Below are 19,379 nucleotides of genomic sequence, written 5' to 3'. Positions count from 1 at the left end.
TGGGCATTTCTGTATACAAATGTAAAGGATGAATTTTACATGTTGCAATTGTGTTGCCTCAGATTTATATCTAGATTTTACTTCCTGAAAGTATTTTTAAACTAAGTTTTATAATTAATTCATCAGGGTATAGCATTGTAAAACTTATCATGGGCTTTGGGAGGAGAAAATAGACTTTCCTTTTGCTGAAACTGACCAATTCTCGAGGGTGTGGCTGTCCCCTGTGTTTTAGGGTCGCAGGCACTTGTAACAGACAACTTCCCTGCACAGCTCCCAGGCCTGGTTTGTTTGGCCACAGGGGACTGACACCTGAACTTTGAATTAAGTTCTTTACTTTGCAGTTGCCAATTCACTTTTTATATGTAAGGTTTTCAGACTTTAGATACATTTTTTTTGCCTGTAAAATAAAGGCTACTGAAAATGCATGAGAAGAACTTGAGAAATTAAAATGATTGTAAAACAGAACAGGCTAGCAGCTTGTTTAAGTTTCAGAGGTATTTAATTAGTCTCTAACATTTTGTTTATGCCACAAGACTTTTTGAGGTTCCCAAGAGTGTAAGGAAATTTGAAGCTTTCTTAATTTGAATTTACTGAAGTTTATTTGGGGAACCATTTCTAGTGTTTGGAATTATCCAGTCAAAGCCACTAAAAGCCTTTTTTAAAAAAAGAAATTAAAAGCTCCCTTCAGATGTGATCGCTGTTCTTCCATCAGCCTGACATTTGGAAGAGGCAGGGAGCCAGAGCCTCCACAGCAGCAAAGACTGTGCCCCGCTCCCCCGCCCCCCCCCCAATCCCTCACTCGGGCTGCAAGCATTCCAGGAATTTATACTGTGATCTGCAGCGCTGAAAAATCCAGAACTTTGTTCCATTGTTTCTGTTGAAGCAAAGCCTAGAGTCCTGTTTTAATACTATGAGCAACTTAAAACCAGAGAGGTTTTATTTTTATAATTTGCCTCCGGGATTGCAGACAGCTCTTGGTGAGGAGTTTAACTACAGAAAAAGATTTGAAATTTTGCCCAAGCAGCATAACAGAATTTTTTACTACCAGGTACATTTCAAGGTTATTTTCTGTGTGAAAAAAACCTGTAGAAAATGTATAGCGTATCACTTTCGTAAAAACCAACTGTTGCAGCATCTTATTGCTTTAAATTCCTCTCTTTGAAACACAGCGAACTGATGGGGCTAAGGCCACAAGTGGTTTGTTTACCCACTGGTCTCACCTTGGCCAGTTGTAACAGCCGCTTCTGATCATCTGATAAACACGTTCTTGCGTGTGTGGTGACATTGTCGACCTTTACACAGGGAAGCCTTTCTGGTTGCAGTTTCTCACGTGTGGCCTGCTGCCACAGGTTTCCTTCTGATGATTTCCAGGGTAGTAAACTCAGTATCTTTTTCTTTTTTTTTTTAAAGAATGCATGAAAGGACTCCCCTGGTGATCCAGTGGTTCAGACTCTGCGCTTCCACTGCAGGGGGCACAGGTTCGATCCCTGGTCGGGGAACTGAGATCCCACGTGCCGCGTGGCACAGCCCGAAAACAAAAAAAAAAAACAACAAAAAAAATGAAGATTATTGAAATGACCTGTTACTCTTCGTGGAAAACCTAGTTTTGTATATCCGTTTCCAGCTTCTTTTCCCTCTACTCATCACACCCACTGCAGAATGTTAAACCACTGCCAGATGTGAAACAGTGCTGAGGTCTAACTCTGACCACCCTCAAGGAGCTCACACAGCATCATTTTGGCCATTCTTTCAGCTAACAGTTTTGCTGTTGTCCATTGGTTCCCCTTCCTTACTACCTGATCTGCTAGAGATCTTGTTTGTTTGTGGGTTTTTTTTTTTAATCCTATAAAGAAGTCATTTAACATGAACTTTATGCTTTTTCCCCAGTTAAGCTTTTCATCTTGTTTGGGGCTTGCTGTCGTGAAAACCACTCCCTTGCCTTTCAGATATTGAAAAAGATGCATAATGACTTTGTACGTTCATGATGAATTTCTCAGACTTGCCTGAAATGCATATGGCACTGTTAATTCTTTTCAAGGGTGAAATTGGAACCCACAAAGTGTCACTAACAAGGCTGTTAGAACACGGTGGATAGAATGGTGAGTTGGATGGGAATAAAAGTCCCAGTTTTACTACAAACTTGCTGTGAGATTTTGGGCAGTTCTTGTAAATGAGAGAAAGCTCAGAGAAGTGTGTTTGTGACGTTTGGTTAAACCGTCTTCAGGGCTCTTTCTACTTCAAATCTTAGGGTTCTTCTCTCTCTTACCTTTTAATACAGCCCATTAATTCCATTATTCCATGTCTGTTGTCATCTCTAAGATCTGTATCCTCTGCTTAGCTGAATACTTTGTTGAAGCCTTTCTTCAACCTTGTGTGAAAGCATGCCTCCAGTCTTCAGATTTCCTATGTGGGAGCCTCTCATTTCAAGATAGAAAGAAGAGAAAGATTTTTGCCATAGAATGGTCACAGAAGGAGGACAGTCTAGATGGTAATGTCATAAGGCTCGGGAGAGGGATTTTAAGATGTTAAGCCCATCAAACTGATCAGACTGTCAAATGCCAAAGAGAGACTTGGGGGCAGATAAAGAAATTAGGGGTTTTGTGATTACAAGATCAGAGGTAACCTTCCGAGTGGAGTTCCGGTAGCGAAGAGAGGATGAAAGTTCCGTTGCAGGGATGAAGGGCTGAGTGAGTGAGGAACTGGAGGCAGCAGGCACACCCACCCTCTGGGGGGTCAGGGTTGGTCCCTGTTCAGGTCAGCCTATTTCCTTGATGACCTTTCATGGTGTGATTGTGGGTCTTGCCTGGTTTGGAATCATCTTTGCATCTGAGTAAGACGGTAAGCTCCCCAGACAAAGATGGGCTGGACCTGCTTCCGTGCACTGATACTGAATTCTGATTTTAAGCTTCAGAGTGGGGTAGCTCCCCAGTGAGCAGGCAGGCAGTGCACGTAGAGTTACATATGGTTCTAAATTTAATTCATTTCAATCACCAAATGCATGAGCCTTCACTGTTGTGATGAATTTTTAATGTAACTTGAGCAGGCCTTCTAGAATTTTGCATTCTCTCTGATGCCTGAACATTTTTAACTGAAACATTATTCTTTAGAATTTCCTGGTGTCTGTCTAGCTCATCAGAAGAGTAGAAAATAGTCCAGAACTTAAATTATTCATGTGATGCTTTAGGCGATTTTGGTTTTGCACCTTGCGTTGCAGGCACCAGCAGCATAATGCCACTTGTTGTCTTTAAAATGTAGTCATTGTGGCCGTCTGATTTCTCTATATGGTAGCTGTTTCTCTAGAAAATCCAATTTTATTGATATTATTGAACATATTTGCTCAGATTGGGGTTCCGTGCTGTTGACTGATAACTTGCTTCTGGCATAAGATAAAATTGAACTGGAAAAAAATCTCCATTCCAACTTGATCATTCCTTTTCTTTAGATGTAATGAAAGTCTTTATATCACTTTACTTTCATTTGCCGTTGAAAACGAGTGAAATAATGGATATAAAGTGCTTTGTAAAGAATGTTTATATTATACATTATTGTTCTGAAGAACTAATTTTATGTAGTAGAGCACTTTCGGTATCGTCGTGGTTGGGTTTTAATTCTGACTCCTCCAGAGATACTTCAGTTGTGTGACCTCCAGCAGATGACTTCATGTCTGTGGTCCTTGGGGTCTGTAAAATGAGAGGCATGGATTGGGACTTTCGGGCCGTCTAGCGGAATGGCACTTAAGTGGTAAGGGCATCAGTTTTACAACATGGGCATGGGATAGGCCTGAGAGTAAGTATACCACATCCGATCCCCAACTAAGAACCAAAGATTATTATTTGGGGGAGGGTGGTGGGGGGAGAACCTTGCTGCAGTGGATAACTGCTCCTTTCCTTCTGTTTCATTCAGTTTTCTTCATCTTTATGTGTGTATTTCTTTTCCTTACATACATGAAGTTTTGTCCTGTCCTTCATTATGTTCTTTGTCATTGTCTGCATTCCACTTTCCTTGTGTTTCATTCCTGTATCTTTCTTGTTTAGACCATCTGGAGCACGCAGCTGGCAGAGCCTCTATGTAGGACCCTTCAGGAACCTGAGGGTAAGTGCACACGTGTACTTACCAGGCTCCCAGCGGCTCTGCCGGACCAGTTCTCCAGGCACCTCCTGCCTCACAGACAGGAACTAACACATCTCCCTCCCTTTGTAAAAGTCCTTACAGGTTGTTTTTGGTTATGAGTTGTTTTTGGTTTTGTTTTCTTTTAATTTGATTGCATATAGAACGAAAACCAAGTATCGGGGGGAAAATGTATTGATTTAAGGAAATATAGCAGGTGCCACCGGGTGTTATTACAATATTTGGCTTTGTGAGTGACACTCGGCATACCTAAGTGTGAGTCAGGATACCCGGGTTCAGACTTCTGTCATAGATTGATCGGTCAGTCCCCTTGGAACCCTGGTCTTCAGTTTCTCTCAGAAAAAATAGCAGGTAGGACAGGTGATTTCAGTAGCCCCTTCATCTCTAGTCTACACTCCTAATGGGAAGTAACTCAGGTATTAGATGATTCTGATAAAGATTGAGAAAATCACTTTATGTATCACATAATCTCAATTCCATGAATGAGTGATGATTAGATTCATGATAGACTCATTTTCATCGTAAACTAAGTCTGTCAGTGTTCACCAGAGGCACTCAGGAGGTAAATTTGATTGTTCCATTTCTTGGTTTTTAGAATTGGCGTACTAGTGTCACTCGAATACTTAAAACATGTTTATAAATATGTAGACTGTGGAGCCCGTATCGGTTTAGCCCCGTGGTTCTCAACGTAGGGAGACAGCCCCTCCCTCCTTTCGGGTGAGACTTAGGCCACGTCTGGAGACACTTGCTCGTCACAGGTAGAAGGAGGGGCATGCTATTGGCATCTAGTGGGTGGAGGTCAGTGATGCTTCTGAGCGTCCTCTGATGCTTCAAACGGCCCCACAGCAGCGAGTGATCTCCCCAGATGTCAGGCGTGCTGTGGTCGGGACGCTTGTAGCAGCCTGTGGTGGGTACTCTTGTTTGTCCTCCGAGTAGAATGCACATGTCCCGCAAGTGGCGTGTCTTCCCAGGGCGCAGATCAGGCTTTCCTGGTCCTGGTGTTGAAAGAGGATACCAGGGGTGGCACGGGGGTGGGGGGATCTGAGGGTGGTGCAGCTTCTCACTGCTTAGGTTTGGAGAGTCTAAAAATAAGGCATTTGACATTCAGTATCAGCTAGGTGTTCTAATATTCTTTTATGCAGGGAATAAAACTAAAAATAGCACTTTTACCTTTTAGTTATATGATTTCATTCTTAGTACATATTAATGAAAGGTACTGTTCAAGTTGTGCTTTGCTTTATGTAAATCTAGAAATTTTACTTATTTAATAGTCTATTTATACATATAGGCCAGTTTATTTTTTTTGTACAACCTGCTACCAGGTTCATATAGCACTTGATAGGTTTCAGGAAATTTTTTGAATTGCTTTTGCAAGGGATTGTATTACAACAAATTGACATCTGTTTTTCTATTATATTTTACAGTGTGACTTTAAAAAAAAAGTATTTAAGGTTTATGCGTAAGAGGTAGGGTTTACACCTCCAGTTTTACTTATTTCGAAAGTTCATACCTGTACAAAGTAGAAAGTAAGAGGTTAGTTAAAAAAAAGAAAAGGGTCACATTCGTTTGTCCTGTTTGGGGTACATGAGGTGGTACTGATATAAAAATTTGGGGGTTTTGATCCAGGGAAAAAACTGTCTGAATATAACTTTTGAATCAGGCGTCTGTGGGCACTAGGAGCCCTTTCTGTGAACCTCATCAGACGTGAACTGCACTTGCTAGAGCAATTATGTTAATAGCTAGGTAATCATTTATATTTGCATTGTTTGCTACCAGCAGTCTGATGTGGGCGGGGCATCACAGACAAGGAAGGGCATATATCATCATGAGGATAAGAAAACTGGTTGAATCCAATTCCCTTAAAACACAGCTGTAGTTTTCAAGAGCCTTTGTCATCATTAGATTTAGGCTAAGTGCTATTAAGTTGACAAAGGGAGAAAGACTTGAAAGAGGAGGTTACTTCTTACAATATGAAAAGGTGTATTCATGTCCTTGCCCCTTGCAGAGGGGATTGGTTTATAACCCTTCCACCTGGAGACTCAAATGGGCCATCTCCAGGCAGACTCTCAGCTTCTGTTTCCACCAGAGTGTGTGGTTCCAGTGAAGTATATGCTTGTGTCCTGGGTTCCGCTTCAGCTGCCTTTAGAAGTGAACGGATTGGTGTGTTGTTATCAGGAATTCGAGTGAAGGTTTTATATAATTGCAGAAAAACAGCTTCTTTTTTTTTTTTTTTTAAACAGGCTGAAGAGTTAGGGATTTAAAATGGTATTTTAGAATTTGTTTTTTAAGACTAACAAATTAAGTGGCTGATTATTAAGTACTCTATACTTTATTTTTCTTGTTTGCATCTCAAGTATTTATCAAAATCTGGGGATTTTTTTAGGGTTAATATTTGCTTTGTATTGTAATTGATGTTTCTGTTTCTAATCCCGATCTTTGCAGTGGTGGTATTTTGTATCTCTGACCTCATTTTCATCTGTTGTCTGTATTTTAGTTAATTATTCTCCTCTCTAGTGATTCTCTGTTAAGGAGAATACCGTTTTCCAGAAGCTCTGAGTGGTTTCTAGTTTGTCGTTTTACTAGACCGGCGATAAAGGTGTCAGGAGGCTTGTTCTGAAAGAGAAAGGACAGCTCTGAGAGCTATTTGGGGCCTGGCTGGGGAGAGCGTTGCAGAAAGAGAAGGAAGGTTTGGGGAGATGGAAAGGGACTTACTCTGAATCTGAAACGGAAAACCAACAGCCACCAGGAGTAAGAAACGTAGAATGGAAAAAGTGGAACAAGGTCGCAGATTCTGACTAAATCCCAAAGAGACTGAGCTTCCAAGCCTTCAGTATTAGTACTTCCACAGAGAATTGTTTTTCCATGTTGAATATCTCGGTGACTTTAGTTCATTTTTCCAGCTCATCAGATATGTGTTGCATTTCAGTCTTATCTTCTGAACTGTGTTGTCACTTGGAATGCAGTTAGTGTTTCCTGACTTCATTCTGCGACTTGTTAATGAAATGCTGAATTGTGCTGGACCTGGGACCCTCAGAGTGCCATGCGGGCTGACAGTGAATTATCCAGAGTTACTGTGCACTTGATATTTGAGCCGTGGTGCATGGGAGCATCCCTTGCCATTCAGCAACGTCTCTGCTTCTGTTGTTTTACTTTGACAAGTCTGAATAATGTCTTAACTAAAAGGGCCCAAGTTATAACATGTTATTTTTCTCTAATGTGCTTCTTACAAATATCTAGACTTCTGCCAGTTCCTATTATTTGTGTGGCGTTGAAATTAGTGCTCTTATCTAATTTTCCTGTTACATCAGTGTTGTTAACTTTTTTAGAGTATTTTACATATTAGTTTGATAGCTATTATAGCTAGGAGGGGAACTGTTACTCGAGATTCTCAAAAATATAGGATTTCTGGGTTCCTTGTCTTTGACATAACTTAAAAGTATTCATATTCATTGTCTTTCTTCAGGAATCTGGGGTGATAATTGCCTAGAAATATACAGTTTGCTGTGTTTGAATTAGTAATTGTCCCCAAGAATTCAGGATAATAATGAGAGACTGAACGAACAAAACAAATAAATATTGTGTTTCAGGGAAGAAGAAATCCCAAGAAAATAAAAACAAAGCAAACAAAACTGAAGACATACAGCTGAAGACAAGTGAGCCAGATTCCACCTCTGCAAATATGAGAGATTCTGTGGAAGGTAAGCTTGGGTTTTGGACCCGTATGATTCGGGTATACATTGCCACCAGTTACTTTGACTTTGTATCTCCTTGGAACGCCCTCTGAGAATCATCCAATAACCATAAAGGGTTAAACAGCAGAAAGGTCGCCTGGATTTAATGTGGCAAGTTGAACCTTACACGTCTCACCTCCCCTTCAAAAAATCATTGAAGACCTTCCTTGTTAAAAATGAAGTTATTCCCTGGTTAAAATAAAATGAAACATACCGTGTGATTGTATTTACTGGCAGGGACAGGAGGGGCCTCTGGGGTGCCAATACTAGTCCATCGCTGGGTTGGGATGAGCACATCAGTGTATTTACTCTGTAGACATCTCACCTTGCTATACTTTTCTTTACGTTTTTTACTTTAATTAAAAGCTCACTAAAACATATCAAGCACCTTTGATTTTATATATCAGAATGAAAAGTATATAGAATGAAAAGTTTCTGTTTTTTTTCTTAGAAATTAAATTCCTACTTTATCTCTTCATGTTTCTCCCCACAAATTTTTCTTCTTTAGAGCCCCTTCCGAGAATTCATATTCTAGGCCCTCCACGATGTAAGAATTCCCAGAGACGGGGATTGAATGTTACTTGGGAAGGCAGATTGCCCTGTGCCTGGTGCCGTTGAGACACCATGTCGAGACTCTTGCCAGTAGAAGTGAGGGGGACGGTGTGTGTCTTAATTTGTTATGTGGCAAATTCATGCAACAGACCGGGCTTGCTCAAGAGTTCGTAGTGACCCAAACAGGCAGCTTTCAAAATACAGGCTGTGACTCTTTCAAAAAACATTTGCAGAAAAAAAAAAAAAACCCAGCAAAATACTGTGAATGCCTTTTATAATCATTTTATTAGCACTGTTTGTGGGGATGACATTCGTAAAGGATTGTAATTTTCTGTGGCATCTTACGAAGAAGCAAGAATAGACAAATTTATTTCCCAGAGCCCTATAAAAAAAAGTTCTGCCTGCTAACAGCAGGTTTGCTAAGACGTTTGTTTGAACAATGACAAAAATACTAAAGAACCTTACTACTATTAGTGGCAGAATTAACAATCCAACAGTCCCCTCTCCCATTCAGTAATTCAGGACAGTTATTTTTTCCTGATATAACATCAGGTCCTGTGAAAAAAAGATACTTAATATTTTGCCTGCTTGTGGTGCAGCTGGTCAGTATTTGATTGGTTCCGTGCCTTGTGGTTGTCAGCTTCTCCTGCACGTTCTGTTTGGTCCTCAGAAAGTAGTCTCTATTACTGAGCAAACAGTTCAGACTCTTCCTTGTGTTTCCCAAACCACTGTTTATGTTTAAAACTCACCAGACCTCGAGTGTGGCCACGCTTTGGTTCATAGAGCCGTGCACATTTTGGTTCATATTACTTTGGGCAGTTTTAAATCTGGGATTGTTTAACAATCATAGAAAAAATACTTCCATTAAAAGAAGCCATGGATTTTGGCTAAAAATGAACTGTATAAAGAAATTTTTGAGCCTTAGAGATGTTATTTTCATTTCTGTTGTCTCATTTTGATTTTTTTTAGCAGTGTGCTGGGTCTTTGTTGAAAATGTATTTGGAAAGGGAGTTAGCTCCTAATTTGAAATACATTACTACCATCAAATGACTGGTTTCCCAGTTTGAGGAAACCTCATGCAATTTAAGAAATATGTCTGGAGGAAAGAAGGCTGGTGTCCGTTTAGAGGCAGAAACCTTAATTGCTAGTGGATGGTAGCGGTAGATGGGGAAAAAGGAAGACCGATATTCCTAGGAAACAGCAGGAGGACTAGGACGGAATCACTGAGCTTGCATTAATACCTTGCATGTGCAGAGTGTGAAAAGGTTGCCTTTTAAAACCCTTCCTTGTCCCCGGTATCCAGGCAGTCACCAAGTTTGTTTACAGGACTCTGGTAGCGTATCTCCATGATCTGACCGCTTTTTTTTCTGCCTCTTCTGCTTCTTTCCGTTTCCATCTCTCAGTGTAGGTAGCCAACCTCTCCCTTCTGATGCCACTGCATCAGTATTGGTTTTCTGCCTCTCCCCAACCCCTTGATACACACTGCAGCCAAATCTCCCAAATGGCACTCTTCTGCTTTAAAATATCTTAATGGCTCCCTGTTGCCTCCAGCTAAGTCCACACTGATTTACAGTGTGCTGCATGTTTTGACTGCTCCTGCTTGATTTTCCTCTTCTATCCTTGTCCTTCAGGTTCTGCCTGCTTAGTACTTTCTCTAAGAAGCCTCCCCTGATCAGTTAACCAAGCCGCTGGATGTTCCTCCCGTGTGCTTCTGTCCTGTACCTTGTTAACCATGTACTTCCATAAGCTTGACCATTAATTCATTGTAGTAATGTTGCCTGCTTGCCTCGCTCCTGTTAAAGTGGAGCTCTATAAGGATAAGGATCTTGGTGGCTTTATTCACCTAGTACTGATGTGTAGTAAATACTTGTCCAGTGAATAGGGGGAGAGCCAGTTAATAGAACCAGGAGAAGTCAGAGGATCTCTGCTTCTTCTACAGACCCATTCTTAACTCTTGAGGTATCTGCAGTAAAAGGGGTATAGTTCAGCAGAGAGTTAGGTGGTCCTGTAGAGAAAGCGGCATCGTGGGCCATCCCCATCAGCGTTAAACGCTCTGTGCCAGCCCCTGTCTCAGAGGCCCTTGCTGTCCCTGTGTTTCCTTCTAGCCGCTACCCCCATTTTTCTGCTTTCCTTTACAGCTAAACTTGAGAGAGTTGCTTATAGTCTCCCTGTCTCTCCTTCCTTCTGTTCTCTTCTGAACTCCTTGAGGCCTCTGCCCCCACTACTCCGCCAAAACTGTTGTTGTCACCATCACCACAGCTCCACCGTAGCAAATGGAATGTTCAGTTCTCACTCCCATCTTACCCAGCCCATTAGCAGTTCTGGACACAGCTGATCACTCCCTCCTTAGTTTAAGGGCCGCCACTCTCTTGGCTCTCCAGATACCTCCCTGGCCATTCCTCTGAACCCTGGGTACTGGAGTCATCTGGGGGACACAGCCATCCCCCCTCTTCTGTCTGCATTCGCTCTCCAAGTGACCTCGTCCAGACCCGTGCTCCAAGTGCCATTTCTAGTCTGAGGACTTAGCCATTTCTAGTCTTAGCCTCTTTTGGACCGTGAGTCATATATAACTACTTAATATCTTTACTTGGATATTTGTAAGTAAGGTACCTCAAACTTCAGTACATCCAGAGTAAACTCTAGTTTCCCCCCAACACACACAAACGCACACAGACCAGACTTGCTTTTCTCTCCGTCTAATACAGTTTAGTGAGCAGGGTAATGGCAGTTGCTGTGGAATCCTCCTTGACCCTTCCTCCTCCACCACCACCCACCGTAGTCAGTCAACAAGCACATCTTGTCAGCTTCATCTCCAAAATAATCCAGAGTCTGACGACTTCCTACCACCTCCCCAAGCCACTCTCATCTCTTCTCCTGGAGCATATAGTAGGGTTGCCTCCACCCTTGTCCACCTACAGTTTTCTGTCTTCCTCGTAGCACCTGGAGTGATTCTCTTGTATTTCAGTGGATCATATATTTCTCTGTTAGAACTTTCCGATAGCTCCCTGTTTTACTCAGAGTAAAGGCCAACAGCCTACAAGTCTCTGCATGAGCTGATCTCATCTCCTGCTCTCCTTTCTCCCCCCGTATGGACCGCCCCCACTCGCCCTACGGCCTCTACGACTTCTTGGCCGTTCCTTGACTACATCTAACATGCTCTTGACTCAGAGCTTATGCATTTACTGTTTCCTCTGTCCAGAGGGCTTCCGTCCCCCAGATATTTGCATGACTCATTTTCTTTAGGTGTCTGCTCGCCTGTCACCTTGCTAGCGAGTCCACCTGTGCACCATTAACCTCAGGTTGGGCTGGGCTGGATTCCTCCTGGGCACAGAGACTCAGAAGTGACTTCAGATTTCTTTTTCCTTCTCTGAGGTACTCCTGAGTCCTCCATAATTTAATCAGCCTTGGAAGAAGTGAGCTCTGAAGTTCCTTTTACATGAAAAATGATGATTGCATGATTTTGGGAAATGTTTCAGCTCTCAATATATAGTTTTAGTCAGGAGGAGGGAGAGAGAATCATTGCATTCAAGACAGACCACTGAGAATCTAACCTGGTAATATGTTTAGTAATTTTCTGGTTTCCATTCGGAATCATGAAAAATTGGAATTCATGACCATAGTATCTTGAATTTCAGTATCAACTACTCCAACACAGTTTTTTTTTTTTTTTTTTGTGGTGCGCGGGCCTCTCACTGTTGTGGCCTCTCCCGTTGAGGAGCACAGGCTCCGGACGCGCAGGCTCAGCGGCCATGGCTCACGGGCCCAGCCACTCTACGGCATGTGGGATCTTCCCGGACTGGGGCACGAACCCGCGTCCCCTGCATCGGCAGGCGGACTCTCAACCACTGCGCCACCAGGGAAGCCCTCCGACACAGTTTTAAGCACTACAGTTTCTGTAAACAAAAATGTTGTTTATATGTATGCGATGAAACACAAAAGAACCTAAGCTCCTTCAGGCATTTATTGTTCACATTGTATCCTCACTGCCCACGGAGCTGCCTGGTACAGAGCAGGTGCTCTGTAAACATTTGTTGAATGAGTGAAATGGAATTTTATGCAGTACAGCTTTATAACCGAGAAAGCAGAGCTGTGTGTTGTTACGACCTCCCTTACACATTTAGGGGATAAGAGAAATAACGTGAATAATGGAAACTGATCACAAGTGGCTGGTGTGTGCCCTGACTTCCATGCTTCTGCCTCCCTGTGCTTTCCAGGCCCCAGAGACGAAGACGAGAAGCCTTCCGCGTCCGCCGCCGAGCAGACGGCTGCCCTTCAGGAGGTGGTGAGTCAGGATGTGCCTCTGGAGCCCGCCCTCCCGCCCCCTGCCCAGGACCCCCAGGTGGGACCGGCTGCAGAGCTGGACGCGGCGCGTAGCGATGCGAACGACGCGGAGGAGGAAGAGGAGGAGGAGGGGGAGGAGGGGGAGCTGGACGAGGAGGAGGCGGCGGCAGCTGGCGTGCCAGGCGGGAGCGCCGCGGGAGAGCTGGAGATGCGGTGTGACGAGAGCCCAGAGGATCTGTTAGAAGAGCCACGGACTGTTCCGCTGGGCGCTCTTGAAGACTCTCCGGAGGTAGCACCTGCCGTCAGAATTCCCAAAGCTAAAGAAGAGGCCAATGGTGACGTGTTTGAAACGTTTCTGTTCCCGTGTCAGCACTGCGAGAGGAAGTTCACGACCAAACAGGGGCTGGAGCGGCACATGCACATCCACATATCCACGGTAAACCACGCCTTCAAGTGCAAGTACTGCGGGAAGGCGTTCGGCACGCAGATCAACAGGCGGCGGCACGAGCGGCGCCACGAGGCGGGGCTGAAGCGGAAGCCCAGCCTGACGCTCCGGCCACCGGAGGCCCCAGCCGATGGCAGGGCGCCCGGGGACGGCGCTCCTCCGAAGGATGACGCGCAGCCTCCCAGTCTTGCGCAAGACTCTCTGACCTTGAATTCAGAGAAGGCTTCCCAAGACACGGTAAATTCTTCTGTTGTAGAAGAGAACGGAGAAGTTAAGGAGCTTCATCCGTGCCAATACTGTAAAAAGGTTTTTGGAACTCACACCAACATGAGGCGGCATCAGCGCAGGGTCCACGAGCGTCACCTGATTCCTAAAGGTGTGCGGCGAAAAGGGGGTCTCCTCGAAGAGCAGCAGCCCCCGGCAGAGCAGGCCCCGCCTGCCCAGAGTGTCTACGTACCCAGCACAGAGCCAGAGGAGGAAGGGGAGGCAGACGACGTGTACATCATGGATATTTCTAGCAATATCTCGGAAAATTTAAATTACTACATTGATGGTAAAATTCAGACCAGCTGCAGCACCAGTAACTGTGATGTTATTGAGATGGAATCCAGTTCGGCAGACTTGTATGGTATCAACTGTCTGCTCACTCCGGTTACAGTGGAAATAACTCAAAATATAAAGACCACACAGGTCCCTATAACAGATGATCTTCCGAAAGAGCCTTCCAGCAGCACGAACAGTGAGTCCAAGAAACGGAGGACTGCCAGTCCTCCTGTGTTGCCCAGAATTAAAGCCGAGACCGAGTCTGATGCCGTAGCACCTTCGTGTTCCTTGAGCCTGCCTCTCAGCATATCAACCACAGAGGCCGTTCCGTTCCACAAAGAGAAAAATGTGTATTTGTCATCGAAGCTCAAACAACTGCTTCAAACGCAGGAGAAACTGACTCCTCCTGCAGGGATTTCAGCCACTGAAATACCTAAATTAGGTCCTGTCTGTGTGTCCACGCCTGCGTCGATGCTCCCTGTGACCTCGAGCAGGTTTAAGAGGCGGACCAGCTCTCCCCCCAGCTCTCCACAGCACAGTCCTGCCCTTCGAGACTTTGGGAAGCCGGGCGATGGGAAAGCCATGTGGACTGAGGCAGTTCTGAGTTCCAAAAAGCCCAAATTAGAAAGTCATAGCAACTCACCAGCATGGAGTTTGTCTGGGAGAGATGAGAGAGAAACTGGGAGCCCTCCAGGCTTTGATGAATATAAAGTATCTAAAGAGTGGGCAGCTAGTTCTACTTTTAGCAACGTATGCAACCAGCAGCCACTGGATTTATCCAGTGGTGTAAAACAGAAGGCTGAGGGTACAGGCAAGGCTCCGGTCCAGTGGGAATCTGTGTTAGATCTCAGTGTGCATAGAAAGCCTAGTAGTGACTCTGAAGGCAAGGAATTCAAAGAAAACCATTCGGTGCAGCCAGCCTGCAGCGCTGCAAAGAAAAAGAAGCCAACCACCTGCATGCTACAGAAGGTCCTTCTCAACGAATACAATGGCGTCGACTTACCTGTAGAAAATGCTCCAGACGTGACCAGGAGCCCCAGTCCTTGTAAACCCCTAGATCCTCAGCCGGACCCTGACCTTGGTCCCGACTCTAGCTTACCTGCCCCTCCTGGCGAGTCTCCTCCTTCGTCACCTGCCCTGCAGACATCTTCCCTTTCTTCCGGGCAGCTGCCGCCTCTCTTGACCCCAACCAATCCCTCTTCCCCCCAGCCCTGTCCTCCTGTGTTAACTGTTGCCACCCCACCCCCTCCGCTGCTTCCCACTGTACCTCTTGCAGCCCCCTCTTCCGGGGCATCCCCTCATCCGTGTCCCTCTCCACTCTCGAACGCCACCGCACAGTCCCCACTTCCAATTCTTTCCCCAACGGTGTCTCCCTCGCCATCTCCCATTCCTTCCGTGGAGCCCCTCACGTCTGCTGCCTCACCGGGGCCTCCGACGCTCTCTTCGTCTTCCTCCTCATCTGCTTCGCCTTCGTTCTCTTCTTCGTCCTCCTCCTCTTCTCCTTCGCCACCTCCTCTCTCAGCAGTATCGTCTGTGGTTTCCTCTGGGGATAATCTGGAAGCCTCTCTGCCCATGATATCTTTTAAACAGGAGGAATTAGAGAATGAAGGTCCGAAAGCGAGGGAAGAATCCCAGTCTGCCACTGCGCGGGATATTGTTCAGGAGACATTCAACAAAAATTTTGTCTGCAACGTCTGTGAATCACCTTTCCTTTCCATTAAAGATCTAACCAAACATTTATCCATTCACGCTGAGGAATGGCCCTTCAAATGTGAATTTTGTGTGCAGCTCTTTAAGGCTAAAACTGATTTGTCAGAACATCGCTTTTTGCTTCATGGAGTTGGGAATATCTTTGTGTGTTCGGTTTGTAAAAAAGAATTTGCGTTTTTGTGCAACCTGCAGCAGCACCAGCGAGACCTCCACCCCGACACGGTGTGCACACACCGTGAGTTTGAAAGCGGCACCCTGAGGCCCCAGAACTTCACAGATCCCAGCAAGGCCCACGCAGAGCATATGCAGAGTTTGCCGGAAGATCCTTTAGAAACGTCTAAAGAAGAAGAGGAGCTGAACGATTCCTCAGAAGAGCTTTACACGACCATAAAGATAATGGCTTCTGGAATAAAGACGAAAGATCCAGATGTTCGATTGGGTCTCAATCAGCATTACCCAAGCTTTAAACCACCTCCATTTCAGTACCATCACCGCAACCCCCTAGGCATTGGTGTGACGGCCACAAATTTCACTACACACAATATCCCACAGACGTTTACTACCGCCATTCGCTGCACCAAGTGTGGGAAAGGTGTGGACAACATGCCTGAGCTGCACAAACACATCCTGGCATGTGCTTCCGCTAGCGACAAGAAGAGGTATACCCCGAAGAAAAATCCAGTCCCGCTGAAACAGACTGTGCAGCCCAAAAACGGTGTGGTGGTTTTGGACAGCTCTGGGAAGAATGCCTTCAGACGAATGGGACAGCCCAAAAGACTGAACTTTAGCGTTGAGCTCAGCAAAATGTCCTCAAATAAGCTCAAGTTAAATGCGTTGAAGAAAAAAAACCAGCTTGTCCAGAAAGCCATCCTTCAGAAAAACAAGTCTGCAAAGCAGAAAGCCGACCTAAAAAATGCTCCTGAGTCGTCCTCGCACATCTGCCCGTACTGCAACAGAGAGTTCACGTACATCGGGAGCCTGAACAAGCACGCCGCTTTCAGCTGTCCCAAGAAACCCCTTTCTCCTTCCAAGAGAAAAGCTTCCCATTCATCCAAGAAAGGAGGACACCCATCACCTGCAAGTAGTGACAGGAACAACGGCAGCAGCCACCGCAGACGGACAGCGGATGCAGAGATCAAAATGCAAAGCATGCAGGCGCCGTTGGGCAAGACCAGAGCTCGCAGCTCGGGCCCTGCACAGGTCCCACCGCCCTCCTCGTCCTTCAGGTCCAAGCAGAATGTTAAATTTGCAGCTTCGGTTAAGTCCAAAAAACCAAGCTCCTCCTTAAGGAACTTAAGCCCGATACGAATGGCCAAAATGACTCACAGCGACAGCAAGAAGCCCAAGGCTGCAGCCAGGAATCATGCAGCTCAGCTCTCGGGCAAGACGTCTCGGAGCCTGCACGTGAGGGCACAGAAAAGCAGAGCTGTCTTACAGAGCAAGTCGGCCTTGGCCAGTAAGAAGCGGACAGACAGGTTCAGTGTAAAATCTAGAGAACGAAGTGGGGGGCCGATCACCCGAAGCCTGCAGCTGGCAGCTGCCGCCGACCCGAGTGAGAACAGAAGGGAGGACGGCAGCGGCAAGCAGGAGCTGAAGGACTTCAGGTAAGCGAGGCTCCAGGGCCGGAGGAATTCAGAGCTCCAGAGCGAGGGGGAGGACAGTTGGAAGAAAACACTGTCCTTGCCCAATGGCTTCTCTTCCCTTTTCCTGCACGATTTTGACATAAGCATTTAAAGGAAATAGCTGTTGCTTAAGGTGTAGGCCGGTGTGCAGGAGGGTCAGTGCTTTGGCTGTTGTAGAGATGGATACATACAGCTCTTACTTCAGGCGTAGGACTCACAAAGTGGTACAGTTTCTCTAATAGGGCCAGTTATGAATTGGATTTGAAGCCATGAAAAGCTCCCCAGAGCACCCTACTATGAAAAGGTGAAATTCTCTCAAACTTCCTTTATATCTTGGGTGATATCCCAGTGTCACTGGTATTATTTTCTGATCATAGCTTACTTCTTATGTTAAGATGGATCATGGAGTTCATTAAAACCACAGTACAATCTGGTGTAATATTTCTGTGACTTAAGTGCAGTTCTAGCAGCTGAGACTGCTTTTTACCATTCATGCTTGCTTTTATTGTGTTTTAATTTTAAAAACTTGCCTCTTGGTTAAAATAAATCAAAACACAGCACTCTATTCCTTTTAAAAATGCCATGTGTCCTCCCACTTGCTCCTGTTCTCAGGCATAGGGTGGTAAACAGCCAGATTCCCACGGGCGGGAGGAGGAGAGAGTGCCTGCCGAAGGGCCAGAGCATGGTTCTTTCAGGTGCGGGTGGGGACGAAGGGCAGGTCACCCCGCTTGTCAGTGCCTTTGTTTCCCCGGCGTGATGCCAGAGCCCGTCTTAGCTCAGCTCTGAGGTGGTCCCACTGTTTATCCTGTGTTCTTCCTATATTAAGAACCGTTCTTGGCGACCGGTGAAAACATAGGGCAGGAGTTAAGTTTGCTCCATTGACTTCTCAGACTTCCGGAGTTAGTTCAAACGTGAGTGGAGTGCACTCTTGGTATCCTGTGGTTTCCTGAATGATGCCTACAGGTTCATCTCAGGTGAAAGTATTCATCATCAGCTAGAATTTCTGCACAGTATTTTAAAATCCTGTCCTTTCAGAGTGAGCTGCAGGACTCTAGGCTCTTGGCTATAACTTCCAGTGTCTCAGAATTCTTTGGTGTTTTAAGCAAATAGAATCAGAGTTAACTGGGAGGTGACTGCCGTTTGGAAAGGTCACGAGGGCTCAGAGATGCTGTTTATCACTGCGCATTCGATGAGGCAGAGTTCTCGGTGCTGGTGCGCCATAAGTCATGGCTGAAGATGGAGACGAGAATCATTAGCCAAGGGTTGATTGGAATGATTGACTGTAGGAATAAAGGATCAGACTTTTTTTAAAGCTACTTCATAAAAATACTAAGTAACCAGTTACGGTAGACCTTACTGACATACGTGTATACAGCGTCTTGGAGCTTAGTTAGTCCTGGTGAAAGTAAACACCTGTTTATCAGCTGTCCAGACTTCCTGCCTGTAGCAGTTTCACTGTGTACCTCCTTGTGCTCAGTCTGTTCGGGAAGTTCCAGAACAACAGGACATTCTTGGACTGTCCTTTTCAAGGTTAAACCACCCAGAACATGCCGTCATTTTCATGGACTGTACTAAAAAACGTTTCCCAGGTGGTTGATGCTTTAGAATGTATATGTGTATTCTCCTTTGTTTCCGATAGAATCTGAAAGAATCACTTATTTTGTACTGGATCCCATTTATACAGTTCAAGGGTAAAGTTGATAAGAAAAAATTAACGTACTATAAAGGAAAACTCTCTGAGTGAAGTTCATCCAGGGCTTTTGAAGAACCCTTAAGACTGCAAAGGACTGAAGTGCCTAATAAAATTGTGTCTCTATTCTTTGCTCCACTTAGTTTTAATTATTTTGCTTTGTTTGAAAGTTAACGTTGCTCGAATGAAATTTGGCCTGAAAGGAAACAAGGAACGAACAGTTCAGAAGACACGGGTATTATTCTGACTGTAGATGGTAGCAGCAGGCTTCCGTGACCATAAACTTGGGAAGTATTTTTGGGAATTACAGAATGAGCGTTCAGGGGCATCATATTTGGATCATCTGGGCAGAAGAGTGGGCGATTCTTCAGAGAGTTCTTAGTACCTTGTAGTGAATTTGGTATAAAGCCGGGATCCTAGGCGCAGGCCTGGGGATGTGATGGTCCATCGGTGTCAGCCCAGGGCTCTTAGTGGAGGCTTCGTCCTTTTCCACGTTTGTTGTACTGCACTGGCAAGGAGTTGCTCTAACTAGTCTTCTTCCCTTTTCAGTATATTTCTATTTGTAAATTTTATTCAGGGGTGATTTCGTAGCACAGGTTTGGAAATATCCACTTTCACTCTGGTTTTCAGTGATTTCGCTGTCCTTGCTCCATTGCATGTTCGAGGACTTACCCCGG

General features: G+C 45.0%; 1 protein-coding gene across 10 annotated transcripts in view; it reads left to right on the top strand.

Moving 5' to 3' along the window:
• Window positions 1-19,379, top strand: part of PRDM2 (PR/SET domain 2) — a 117,562-nt gene that overhangs the window by 65,939 nt on the left and 32,244 nt on the right. For 7 of the 10 annotated variants that reach the window (XM_030877922.2, XM_060310929.1, XM_060310935.1 and 4 more), the window contains 2 exons: window positions 7,716-7,826; window positions 12,626-16,994. The exons of 1 other annotated variant lie outside the window; for it this stretch is intronic. In XM_030877922.2, the coding sequence (XP_030733782.2) occupies window positions 7,716-7,826; window positions 12,626-16,994 (4,480 nt within the window). Of the gene's footprint in view, window positions 1-2,038; window positions 2,100-4,034; window positions 4,093-7,715; window positions 7,827-12,625; window positions 16,995-19,379 lie in introns of all 10 variants that reach the window. 2 more of the 10 variants (XM_070045961.1, XM_030877931.2) reach the window with 2 other exon arrangements.

Source organism: Globicephala melas, chromosome 1, assembly GCF_963455315.2.
Source record: "Globicephala melas chromosome 1, mGloMel1.2, whole genome shotgun sequence".
Classification (NCBI taxonomy): domain Eukaryota; kingdom Metazoa; phylum Chordata; class Mammalia; order Artiodactyla; family Delphinidae; genus Globicephala; species Globicephala melas.
Note: the sequence above shows the minus strand (reverse complement) of the source record. Positions and strands in the feature narration are given on the sequence as shown.